The sequence below is a fragment of the Argentina anserina genome, chromosome 1 (genome assembly GCF_933775445.1).
Source record: "Argentina anserina chromosome 1, drPotAnse1.1, whole genome shotgun sequence".
Taxonomy (NCBI): Eukaryota; Viridiplantae; Streptophyta; class Magnoliopsida; order Rosales; family Rosaceae; genus Argentina; species Argentina anserina.
Window position 1 is genome coordinate 4,584,753 of NC_065872.1, and position 11,623 is coordinate 4,596,375.

Consider the following 11,623-nt stretch of genomic DNA (forward strand, 5'->3'; position numbering starts at 1 on the left):
GGACCTATCGCGATCCAATAAAAAACAAATGGGATAGACTAAAGTATGGGGCTTTTATCAGTTTTATGTTATGTTTGGTTTCTTGGTTTTATGCCATTTTGGTGAAAATTCTGTGTTACATAAATTTAACTTGTGTATTACGTTGGTTTTATCTACTGAGCATGACAGTTCATGACCTCAACGACTAACCACGATCAGCTTCAATAGGCAATGCATGAGAGTCATGATGACCCATCTCTTTTTGACAACTTATTTATCATGGGGGTTGCTATGTTGCGATCACATTGTAGTATACACCCTTCCTAGGAAAAAATTGATTTACAAAGATTATAATAGTACATATGTAAATATAGAATGAGTCATTAACCTTAAGTTGTTTGTAACAACTATAAATTGATGTAAACATATTCAAGGTTATATCGAGTGTAAACTTAATATATCAGCAGATGTTGCTATCAAATAGCTCGGAAATATTAAGGATGAGACCATTTTAGATTAGTTGCTAGGTCTGCTTTTCTATCTTTTTAATTTTGCCCAAGGTAAACCTCCCTTTGTATCACATGTGATGGAGGTGGTGTTTTCTTTCTTTGAGTATCACACTTTGTGTGTTCTTTACACAAAACCAGCCATTTATTTCTGGAAAATGGAACTCTTATGGTATAAGATTGTAACAACATCTACCTATAAGTTGGTCAGACTTCGTAGCAAAGTTCGTTTAGAATTTTCTTCCATCTCCCCTCCCACGTGGTGGCAATTGACATCTCGATCAGTTCCTAACTTTTATGTTATTTTCTCCTTTCATGACCGCAAGAATTACTTTCTCAACTTCTAAATACAATCGCCTGCATAGGTGCTTTGATTCTTTACAGGATTTTAGAGTTTTCTTTCATTTTGCTCATCTCCTTTCATGATCTACAAATTTAATATTCTATGTAGCTTTTCAGGGTTTGAGTGTGTTTGTATGGTATGTAAAGTGCAACATATTAATTCTTTACATACAAATCGTTCGTAACCAGAATGCATCAAATACCTCTATCGAAGATGTCAGTAGGAACACTATTAATCTGCAGTTGTTCCGGTGAAGGCGATCGAGTATGATGATGACAAGAAGATGGTTTGCTCTTCAGTTACAAAACAGTTATAGCTCCCTTTTAGCTTCTTTTACGTACTCTAACTTGATGAAGAAATCACAAACCATTATTTTGATGTTGAGACAGTGCTTAGATGGTCACATTAGAATCAACACAAGGGGAAATGATTGCAGAAAATGAAATTTTCTTGTTATGATTGATTAGCATCCCATTCTTGGCCACCTAAGCCATTCTCTCAACTGAATGATGGATACGATGCTTGTCCTTCTTCTTCTTCCTCTCCCTGCAGCTTTCCTCAACCCCTTTGGTTTTCTCACACATGCTTTTGGAGATGTATACTCCTGCAAGTATCATCACAGTATATATATACACTTAATTTGTTTCAGTGATGAAGCTTATACATGGTTTCCCTGAATTTGGTTAAATCACATGCACAATATATGAACAACTCAAAACCTGTGTAGCATAGCATTATTAGTAGCTTACCCCAACAAATACAGGATCTTGCTCGGCTTCCTCAGATTTCTGATGGGATACCAGAATGGTGGAACAGCTAGAAATTGATGCATTTTCGAAATCCATCTCAAGGCTTAACTAAACTTGAGTGGGAGGAAAATTAGTGAGTAGAGACATGAGAGAAGTTGTAGAATTAATTAGTATTATGTAACAGATGGACAACTATTTTTCCACTACTGGGCTGCTAGATATTTTTACCTGCAAAACCTTGCTCTCAAGCATATTTATTCGCTCCATCAGCGTGCCTTTATGATGCACTTCTTCAATGGCAGATGACAGAGACTTGTAGGACTCACAATCTTCTGGTAGTTCACCACTCTCGCAAGCGGGAGCAACACCAGAACTAGAAGAATGCTTGGATGACAAGCAATGCTTCTCTTCCAGAAACTGCAGCTGCATCATCAGATGTATAATTGAATGCATAGTTAGCTATAGCTAGCTGTAATTGAACAATGAATTTTTTATTGAAAACAGTAAAACAGAACGCCATTGTTACCAAACGATCAAGACGATCCATTCTTTGGAGAATAGGCATGGATGAACTCATTTCCAGCTTTACTAATTCTTTGCAGCTAGTATCCAGGAAGGACCAGACATAGAATGGACTTATAGTTCGTCAGAATATGGACAACGTGCTCCTAATGAAAGTGAATCACTTCAATAATGGAAGAAGGCTTTCAATGGCAACTATCTTCCCATACTTCTGTTCTGACTTCTATGATCTATAATTATATTTTTTGATATTCTAGACAGTTCTTATCCTACATTTTCTTATCTCATCGTCTATTTTCAATGCACAACCACACACAATATCTCATATCTACTTCAAATAAGATCTTCTGCCCATTTTAAAGTCAAGATTAAAAGAGCTACTTCTTAGTGTCATGCAGACCTCCATAAGCTAGCTATTGCTTTTGTCAGTACAATTTGATAAAATTACTGTCCTAACTCCTAAGTTATAACCTTGAGGTGGTCTTGCTCCACTTGGTTCTAGTTGTTACTTTTGTTAACACAGTGAGCTACTGAGCAAGGTTCAATTTGGAAATTCAGATACTGCCAGCGACATTTCTTTCCTTTATCATGTCAATCGGATGCGCGTCTTCTGCCATTGAAATCATATGATATTCAGAATCATTTTGGCCTAGAAGACTAAAGTTCGAATAAATATATACACGAATATATGCTTATAGCTAAGCTAGAATGATTGGGAATATATACAGTACGAAGTCCAGATGAGGAAGCTTGAGCAGAAATGAATATCGATACAAGAAAAGCAGACATACGTGTATGATTTGTAACAGTTCTTCCATGATATTTTCATTTAATAAAATACTGCTTCACTATCGCTGCAAAAGATGATTTTCACTTCATAAACCTAAATGTAAATTTACCATACTATATGGTTTACAATGTGGATATTATATGATACTAGATCGCATCCAACTCCAGTTTCACGCTTCTTGTTATATCAGTTCTTGTCAGTGGAACCTTTTGAACCATCTTTGTCGAAAGGTCGAAGCAGACCATAAGTAACTGCCATGGCTATCCAGCCTCCAACCAGAACTCTAATTGCAGATATCCGAACAGGTGAACCACCCATACGAGCTCCAATAGCTCCAAACAAGGCTAGAGCTACTGATGTCACCACCACAATCACCAACATTCTCAATGAATTTTGAGGAATAAAAATGGCTGACAGTAAAGGCACAAGTGAACCAAGCAGAAATGCCAACGCTGAGGCTGAGGCTGCCTTAGAAGGGCTTGGCAGTGACTCCTCTTCATCAGTGTCTTTAATTTCAAACATGTTGATCTTCGTTGGTGTCTTCTCGGTTGCATCACCAGTTGGTTTTTCAGATGGGCTTGGTCTTCTTGAAGGTGTCAGTTCAATTGATATTGTGAAACTCGATTCAGGAATATTAAGCTTAACCACCTTACCATTACCATCTCTCTCCCTCAACACACTATTTAAAGTACTGCTGCTTTGGCCTAGTGAAACCTTTTCGATATCTCTTTGAGTTGAAACAGAAACATACTCCCCCACGGCCATGCTACAAGCTCCAGCAACAGCTCCAGCTACTCCAGAAAGGATCATCGACCAACGATCATCTTTCGCTGCACCAACACCAAGCATTAGTGATGTAGTTGATATCAGCCCATCACTTGCTCCGAGGATAGCGGCGCGAAGCCACTGAGCTCGTTGCACTTGCTCACTCCTTGTTTTATAGTCTTCACCAGTGCTTACAGGAAGCTCGTGTTCAACACAGTTTTCACCAGAGGCCATGGTAAGAGATGAAGAGACTTGGGCAAAAATGAGACAAGGGGAGTGTGGTCTCTGAAAAGTGACACAAGCTCAATGAGAACACGTGAATATTAAGGAAATAAACCAAGACAGAGACTCAGGACTAAGTTCTAGTGTTCAAGGATTAATGAAGACAAATTCACTTAGGTGGTACCGTTGAAACTGACAAATTCACCTAGCAAACTGACCAGTAACGTTGAAACCAATGATCTATTCGCGTCTGTACTGCTACAGACAACTAAATGATCAAATGTTCAAGTGGTTTCCCTTCTTTGCTGGCTCACCATAAGTTGGAACTAATTAGGGAATTCAAGATCCTCTCGTCTTTCATAGGGCATCCCCATTGCGTTCTAAGGCCAGATTCTTACCTAGTTTGCTAGGATTCTTTCTCGATCCCTATATAATTTTGTATTTTTTCCTTTATCCCATCCAAAAACGAATTACTTTATTAATTGTGTCTTGCAGATGATATTCCTTGCGGATGGCATTCAACCCAATTGGTTCTATCTTTTGTCAAACAGCCACAATCAAATTAGCATCATATATTTGCATACCGATTTGTGGCTTTTCTTTGGAATGAATACAGGTGACTATACAGTGACATCATACATCTTCCAAAATATAAGATTTATTTGTTTGCAGCTAGTTACAACAAATGATAAGGATTCCTTTACATGACAGGAGAGAAAGTAAACATATACTTTTGCAGAGATTTTAAGACTAGATGGCTATTAATGCCTTACAGGCGAGATTTAGAACCTACCGATAGCCATCCCTCTTGTCTTGCTCCTCAGCTTCTCTGTTAGCGGCCTGAACAGATCTGAACCACAGGAATGCCTGCATTTATCATTCATGCATATTAAGAACCCAAGAAGGTGGTTATGTTGTATCATTATCGATTATACTGATGATCAGCTTGTTATATTGATATGCACGTTGACAATTATAATATTCAGAATATGTTCATCCGCCGATTATGATAACTAATAGATAATGCAGCTAGTCAACTTCTTCTACAGCTACAAAAGCAATAATAACAGAAAACAATATCCAAATTGGTAGAACTATGTGAACTTGAGTACTAGAATGAAGATATAAAGCCTTGACACCACCAAATAGTGATTCTAAAGAAATAGAATGACTTACAGAAGTGGGAATGCCGGTAAATGCAAAGAATCCAAGCACTGGAGCATAGAATATGCTGTCTGAGTACAAAACTCCAAAGACAGGCTTATCATTCACATACTCAAAAACAGAACCTATCTGCAATGCAGCATCAATTTTCCTGTTATAGGACATCAGAGGAGCATATTTGGGAAGAACCAAATTTATCGAAAGGACAAGAAGGAGCTTACAGCAGCAATTGCAGTGACAGCCGAGGCAAGTAGATAAACATAAAATGGAACCTCAAATCCTTGTTCTAAATCACCTTTCTTTCCTTCACTCTGGGCCCAAGGAGGGGGCTCCTCAGAATCTGGTTTAGCCCAAGACGGGATTTTCTCGTCAGACTTGCTTGATTTTGCAGAACCTTTGCTTACAGCAGAGACAGAAAATCGATGAGATGACCTCTTGGTTTGAGAGCTATGATAGCATTGGTTTATACTTGCTATAGTTTGATCCGGGATTTTGTGTCCAACACCCATGAAAGATTTGGGTAATGATGGATTATCAATTCTACATGCATGGTTTACATTTGGATTGCATGAAACCAACAATGTTGCTGCCATATTGTCTTCCTCTTCCTGTTCTTCTCTTTCTACTGCAAAGAAAGGTAAAAATTAGTGGCTTTAACTCACTAATCTAGAGGTAGTTGCCATAAAGGAAGATTGTTATCCTCTTATGCACCACTCTGTATCAGATAATTAGTTAGCATGATCAACAACACAGCTTTTTCTATGACATAAGCACCTCCAATACATTCCACTGTGGTGGCATGGGAGTCTAATAAGCTCTTTGCAGCACCAGCTCTATCATATCTTTCCTTACTCAAAGAACTCCGAGAACCTATGAAAGTTCCACTACTTAGAAGACTATGTATAACAGACTTACATGCATTCAACACATGGCTATGCGAAACATACATTACCAAATAAGATAAAACCCACATTCAAATTTGTCAAAAAAAAACCGAAATTTTACCATTCTGCTTCTGTAAAGTAGAAGACACAGGGTTTTCTCCTTTACATAGGCTTTGGTTATCCTAGAACCATGGTTTTACATATTTGTGTGACCAAACTTGCTTTACGTTGTACATATAAACCTACATACCATTCGTTTTGGTTCATGTAAACACAGGCAGCACCAGTCTTTACATTCACAAATGAGGGTTCAGCAAAAAAAGACCAGAGCTTTATACCGGCCTAACCATTCAAAATAGTGATGCTTTTTTTGGCCATGGGAACTGAAAACGGCTTTTTTCATAATGAAAATTCAGTTTCCAGAGAGACCCAATAGAATGAATAGTCCAGTGGACGCATGAACAATAATTTTGTTGATTCAAATGAACTGGGCAAATGAATTTCATGGGTTACGTGAACAATTAAGCTCTGAGCTGAATCTGGGCAGCCTAAGCAGGATGAGAGAAAAAGATACAATCTTGACCAGAATTGAAAGCTCAGTATTCAACATTTGTAATGATGATTTACAAGACACAAAATGATTACTGGAAATATTGCAAATACAGAGAAGATGATAGGAGAGATGAGGAGAGGAGAGGAGAGCAGCTTACCTCAAGTACTGTTCTTGTTCAGTTTTGTTTTATTTGCCCCAAGCCCCAAATGACACTCACTCACTCCCTCTCTCTCTAATCTTTATTTTTTATAATCCTTTTAATTTCAGAGAGAAAATATCAAACTTTGGGGCCTCACCTAGTCACCTTAAGTTTAACTAGTTCATGTGTCTTCCACCCTTCCTCACCTTCATCTAGATTCTAGACTCTAGTAAATGTCAAACTTTATTTTTATTCTAAAACTAATTTCCTGTTTTACTCCCTCCACTAATTTGGTTGGCCACATTATTTGCAGAGTGATGGAAGCCGCCTTCACTCAACAGTGAAAGGGCCGTAGTTGAGTTTGCTTTCTTCTTCTGTTTCTCTCTCTCCTGGAAAACTACGGTAAAGTTGGACTCCTCTGAGCTTGTCTTAGATTCAGCGATTTCGGGGTTAATAGATTAGGGTACGTAGAAATGGTTTCGATTGATAGGATTAGTGCATTGCCGGATGAGCTTGGCATTCATATACTGTGTTTTATGCCCACCAAAGATGCTGTTGCTACCTCCATTTTGTCTACAAGATGGAAGGCCTTGTGGACTCGTCTTCCTTGTCTAAATTTCTATGATGAGAGGGATTTTGGTGACCATAATGAAGAAGATGTTGATGTTTTTGATATTTTCGTTAGTCATGTGCTTCACTTTCCCGACTCGGTAGACATAGAGAAATGCGCTCTGGTGATACACAATGATCATGATGTTCTTGCTGTTGATGATTGGATTTGTACTCTTGTGCGCCGAAAGGTTGTTGAATTCTATTTTGCATTTACGTTTGATTTGGGAACAACATTTCGAATACCCCAGGCACTTTATATGTGCAAGACACTGAAGATTTTGACGCTGCATTTGTATACCAACAACTTCACTGCTGATGATCCTCCTGCATTAGGTTGTTTTCCAAATCTGAAAGAACTCCATGCTGCCCTCTTTGGTATTCAGCTATCGTCATTGGTAAAGTTTTGTTCTTGCTGCCCTGGGATTGAGGTTTTGACTATTGATGGAATGGTGGAAAGGGGAGATGATGAGGTTTGTGATATTCAAGTTCTTGGACGTGAATTGAAGATGCTGAAAGTTAGTTTTGAATGTGATCCTCATAATACTAGTATCAATGTGTATATCAATGCCCCAAAGCTTGAAACTCTTTATCTCAGGATGGATGGCTTGTCAAATTACTTTCTTATGGGGAGTACCAGGTCCTTGGCCTATGTTACTATTGCTTATGCAGAACTTGGAGAAGAAAAACCACTGCACTTTCCGAACCAGCCAATTGCAATTTTGGGTGGTGTTTCTAATGTTAGATACCTGTCTCTTTGGACTCCTTGGTTTAAGGTCAGTATGCCCAAGATTTAGTTCTTTTCCAATACTGATATGCAGATATTACAGGAATGATTGATTGAATATATTGATATTTGGATTGATCTTGATGAAATGAAGTAAAGTTTTATGTTATTGAATATGTTGGTATCTGTCTCTCTCACTTGTGCTCCCTTCTAAATGTACTAAAATAAAATTTTAAGCACCTTTTTCCCTTGACATTCCAATTGTCAAATGTATATGAGGAAAACACACATCCATGCCTAGTATAGAGTTTCATGTTTTAGTTCTTGCTCACGTTTTTGTCTGATCAGTTCTTTGTAATCCCACTCCCCTTTTGCCAGGACTGGCATCTGCCTGCTCTTGGTAATCTGAACCAATTGAAGCTTGTACTTTGGGATTGCAATTACGTGGAATCGCTAGCTGGTTTTCTTCACAGTGCACCTAATCTGGAAGATCTTGTGTTAGAGACTGTAAGTTGTTTAGACCTGTTTCCTTTAAATTGCAAACATTACTTAAGTTATACCGACATACAACTGCTAAAGCTTAAACTCATTTCATGATGTTCTTCTTTTGGTAATTCATTTCAGAGCATCAAATTTGAAGTAGAAGATTCAGTTGTTCAATGGAATCCACATGAGGATGTGCCTGTTTGTTTGTCATCACATTTGAAGACTATCTCCATAACAGGATTCAGGGGACGGCAGGATGAGATGGAAATGGCAAAGTATCTATTGATGAATGGTCCCTTTTTGAAAAAGATGACAATTTATGCTGATCTTTCTTGTGCAGATGAGGACTTGTACAAGGAATTTTCAATGTTTCAGAGGACGAATGATTGTCAAGTTGAACTTATTATGATGCAAACGTCAGGAAGATATGATGGAAGATGTGATTTCCGTTGGTGGGTTGATTATGATTGCAATTGAAATCTACTTGCACTTGCAATAGAGACATTGATGAAAGAGAAAGGTAAAGAATTTCAAAGGTCAGGAAGAAAACTGTATCAACTATTAAGAGCCAATATATAGTAAAACTGTAAAACTATGAACGCTAAAAGTCTTTGTGCTTCTAGTTCACTGTTGCATGACTTGCATATCTCTATTTAAGGATTCTGAAGAGGTAGATATCATAAATATTGAAGTCTTTAGGCAAATAGAGTCAGAAACAATCATCTTACAATTCAAGTTTTCAACTCTTTCATCAATATGTGAACCTTTTAATTAGTTTGTTTTAAAATTGATGCATATCAGTGGTGTGTCCTAACGGAAGACATCGAAGTCCCTTATCAACTGTTTTTGCTGATAATTGCGTTAAGAACAATCTGCTTCTTGTGAACCTGGAGCTGCTCGTCGACTGGAGCATAGCTCGAAGCTAGGAAATATCTTTAGGGACAGATATGATAAAGGTAAAGCAGTAAAATAGGTTGTATCCTAACAATGAATCATGAGCTCCCAAGCAGTTTGGTTGCAACAGTAAATACATAGCAGCATACGATGGTGATGTATGCCGTTTTATTTTGTCAACTTAGTCTTTAGTATGAAGAGTTGAAATATTTTGACATCAAATAGCAACTTCTACAGATCAAGTATTTATAATCTCAAAGAATATTCTAGTAACATTTTAACACCTTATTATAGCTTGTAAATCCATCTAAGCCGCATCATCACCATTCTAATAGCAGCTAACCTCATCAGTCAAGGTGGTGACAGTGAGACACCTCCCCTTCAATATCAGATAGGCTCATGTAAGCTGAGACTGGAGCTATGTCCTAACTTGTTCCTCACTACCATCAACTTCACCATCAACAGCTTCTCCATCCTTTTTCTCTCCCTCAACATCCTTACCTTCCTCACTCTTACCCTCTTTTTCTAATAACTGAGTTTGCAGCTTTGAAACAACTTTCTCCAAGTTCTTTTTCTCTTCCACCAGCCCTTTGTTCTCTTCCTCCAACAAAAAATTTCTCTCACATTCTGCGTGCCACAATGCACAATATCTAGCGCTTTTCCTTTCTTCCTTACCATTTTTTTTGGTCTTCGAGCTTCTCTTGCGCTGAAATTCATTGCGACAAGGAAAAAAAACACATCAGAAAAAACAGACATATTAACTTGCTCAATGAACTGATATGGTTATTAAAATATACTCCAATGATTATAGGAAGCTACTACGTAATTCAACAAAGGTATTGACGTGCTCAAAGATGGCTATTCATATCTTCCCTCACCTCAAGATTCTTCTTAGCGTGTGCATGCGTAAGGGCATTCCTACATTTATGTTGCTGCTCTTCCGATGAATTGGGGCAGGGCTTTACAACACCCCTAATGCCGCTGACATGACGTTTGATCCTATACACCCCGCCACTGAATAGTTTACCGCACAGCTTACACCTCACTTTGTCTTTGTCAACAAGTGGATCCACCATCTCCCCGTATTCCCACCCAACATCATCGGAATTACGCTTCAGGGCCGCCATTTCCTAACAAGCAACAACCATTTGTAAATGTACATCAGTTCAACAAAATAATAGATTCAATACAATCAGTTCAATACATAATGAGCGAGGTGAAATAATTTGACTACCTTGTGTAATGTAGTAAAAGCCTCAATAAATAAGAGACATAGACGAAATCAGAATGTACGCGATATTTTTATCCTTGTTTTTGTTTTGATAATCATTCTCCATTTGTAAACAGTAAGCGCAGACAATTTAGATTGCCAAAACCATGTCAGGCGGCAAACATTATAAACAATGTTGTCACTCTGATAAAAGTAGTACTAACAGTAACGAGAACGCAACAACTAAAAGAAGCCTATAGCATCTTAATTGGATGGTCTCCTTTGTTCAACACACAAGTGAAATTCCAAAACAACACAGACCAAGCTATATATTAAACTCACTGGCTCATCAGAAACCGTGTGGGATTGCATCCAGTGATTCATAACAGAAGAAGGGAATTTGAAAATGCAAGCTACAATCCAATACGCACTCAGTAAATCCTAAATCAGTAAGAGAAAGGTCTGATCATGACTTCAAATAGCCCAACCTAGCAATGCAGCAAGAAATTGAGCAAAAAGATAGCTGAAAAGTGAAAACCAAGCAGTAAAAGGAAATGGGTTTCCTAGCCAGACCCGAACCCAGCAAATAAAGCATCAAAGTTGCATTTAGGAGCAAACCGAAACCTGAATTCAAATGTACAAGTTAATGAATTCAAATGAGCTATAAACAGCTAATGCTTTCATTAGGAATGACAATCGCCTCAAAAAAATAACTCGATATTATAACTTAAACAAGTAAATTTATAACAAAGGGAAAATGACCCTAGAATTTCATCTATTATGTTCCTCAAATTCAAGTTCAACTGCAATTCCAACCAAACCCAATGAAAATCACCCAATTAACCATTGAAAAAAAAAACCCAATGCAGTAAACAATTAGAATCAAAAGTGAAAACCAAGCAGATAAATGGACATGCGTCCCTAATAAAGAGACGAACCCAACACATAGAGCATGAAATAAGAGCAAACGGAAACCTGATCTAAACTAGCGATGAGCTCCTCTTGTTTTGTTCTTCGCGCTTGGAAGTTGGAACTCGTACCCTCTTGTCTTGCAGGTCTTGTTTTGACTTTTAGTTTTTTA

At 37.9% G+C, this 11,623-nt stretch overlaps 4 protein-coding genes across 7 annotated transcripts; 1 reads left to right on the forward strand and 3 right to left on the reverse strand.

The window, feature by feature from the left end:
- Nucleotides 1-2,937: 2,937 nt before the first annotated feature.
- LOC126796292 (vacuolar iron transporter homolog 5-like) lies at nt 2,938-3,929 on the reverse strand. Its single transcript, XM_050523088.1, has one exon. The coding sequence runs from the start codon at nt 3,886-3,888 to the stop codon at nt 3,076-3,078; it is 813 nt and encodes a 270-aa protein (XP_050379045.1). The 5' UTR covers nt 3,889-3,929; the 3' UTR covers nt 2,938-3,075.
- Nucleotides 3,930-4,518: 589 nt separating this feature from the next.
- On the reverse strand, nt 4,519-6,753 carry LOC126793623 (uncharacterized). Of its 4 annotated transcripts, none has more exons than XM_050520217.1 (4): nt 6,635-6,753; nt 5,262-5,665; nt 5,053-5,169; nt 4,519-4,743 (listed from the first exon to the last, which is right to left on the reverse strand). In XM_050520217.1, exons 2-4 carry the CDS (start codon nt 5,631-5,633, stop codon nt 4,666-4,668), a joined length of 567 nt encoding a protein of 188 aa, XP_050376174.1. In that variant the 5' UTR covers nt 5,634-5,665; nt 6,635-6,753; the 3' UTR covers nt 4,519-4,665. The 4 variants fall into 4 exon arrangements, with proteins under 4 accessions (XP_050376174.1, XP_050376183.1, XP_050376165.1 ...); XM_050520226.1 differs by having other exon boundaries at nt 5,262-5,662; nt 6,635-6,690; XM_050520208.1 differs by lacking the exon at nt 6,635-6,753 and adding an exon at nt 5,815-6,048 and having other exon boundaries at nt 5,262-5,662.
- A 140-nt stretch (nt 6,754-6,893) lies between these two features.
- Nucleotides 6,894-9,372, forward strand: LOC126787581 (putative FBD-associated F-box protein At5g53635). The gene is made up of 4 exons (XM_050513436.1): nt 6,894-8,001; nt 8,331-8,459; nt 8,577-8,958; nt 9,240-9,372. Exons 1-3 carry the CDS (start codon nt 7,090-7,092, stop codon nt 8,913-8,915), a joined length of 1,380 nt encoding a protein of 459 aa, XP_050369393.1. The 5' UTR covers nt 6,894-7,089; the 3' UTR covers nt 8,916-8,958; nt 9,240-9,372.
- A 134-nt stretch (nt 9,373-9,506) lies between these two features.
- On the reverse strand, nt 9,507-11,588 carry LOC126787593 (uncharacterized). Its single transcript, XM_050513447.1, has 3 exons — nt 11,518-11,588; nt 10,211-10,462; nt 9,507-10,038 (listed from the first exon to the last, which is right to left on the reverse strand). Exons 2-3 carry the CDS (start codon nt 10,457-10,459, stop codon nt 9,751-9,753), a joined length of 537 nt encoding a protein of 178 aa, XP_050369404.1. The 5' UTR covers nt 10,460-10,462; nt 11,518-11,588; the 3' UTR covers nt 9,507-9,750.
- Nucleotides 11,589-11,623: the final 35 nt, after the last annotated feature.

What these genes read in the sequence shown, in the direction of transcription:
- LOC126796292 (XM_050523088.1), bottom strand. Translation starts at nt 3,888, where the DNA reads ATGGCCTCTGGTGAAAACTGTGTTGAACACGAGCTTCCTGTAAGCACT.
- LOC126793623 (XM_050520200.1), bottom strand. Translation starts at nt 6,013, where the DNA reads ATGTGGGTTTTATCTTATTTGGTAATGTATGTTTCGCATAGCCATGTG. An exon ending in CTGTCACTGCAATTGCTGCT is followed by an intron (nt 5,170 to 5,261) that starts GTAAGCTCCTTC and finishes GCTGCATTGCAG; the next exon opens with ATAGGTTCTGTTTTTGAGTA. An exon ending in TTACCGGCATTCCCACTTCT is followed by an intron (nt 4,744 to 5,052) that starts GTAAGTCATTCT and finishes TGATAAATGCAG; the next exon opens with GCATTCCTGTGGTTCAGATC.
- LOC126787581 (XM_050513436.1), top strand. Translation starts at nt 7,090, where the DNA reads ATGGTTTCGATTGATAGGATTAGTGCATTGCCGGATGAGCTTGGCATT. An exon ending in TTTGGACTCCTTGGTTTAAG is followed by an intron (nt 8,002 to 8,330) that starts GTCAGTATGCCC and finishes CCCTTTTGCCAG; the next exon opens with GACTGGCATCTGCCTGCTCT. An exon ending in AAGATCTTGTGTTAGAGACT is followed by an intron (nt 8,460 to 8,576) that starts GTAAGTTGTTTA and finishes AATTCATTTCAG; the next exon opens with AGCATCAAATTTGAAGTAGA.
- LOC126787593 (XM_050513447.1), bottom strand. Translation starts at nt 10,459, where the DNA reads ATGGCGGCCCTGAAGCGTAATTCCGATGATGTTGGGTGGGAATACGGG. An exon ending in ACGCTAAGAAGAATCTTGAG is followed by an intron (nt 10,039 to 10,210) that starts GTGAGGGAAGAT and finishes AATGAATTTCAG; the next exon opens with CGCAAGAGAAGCTCGAAGAC.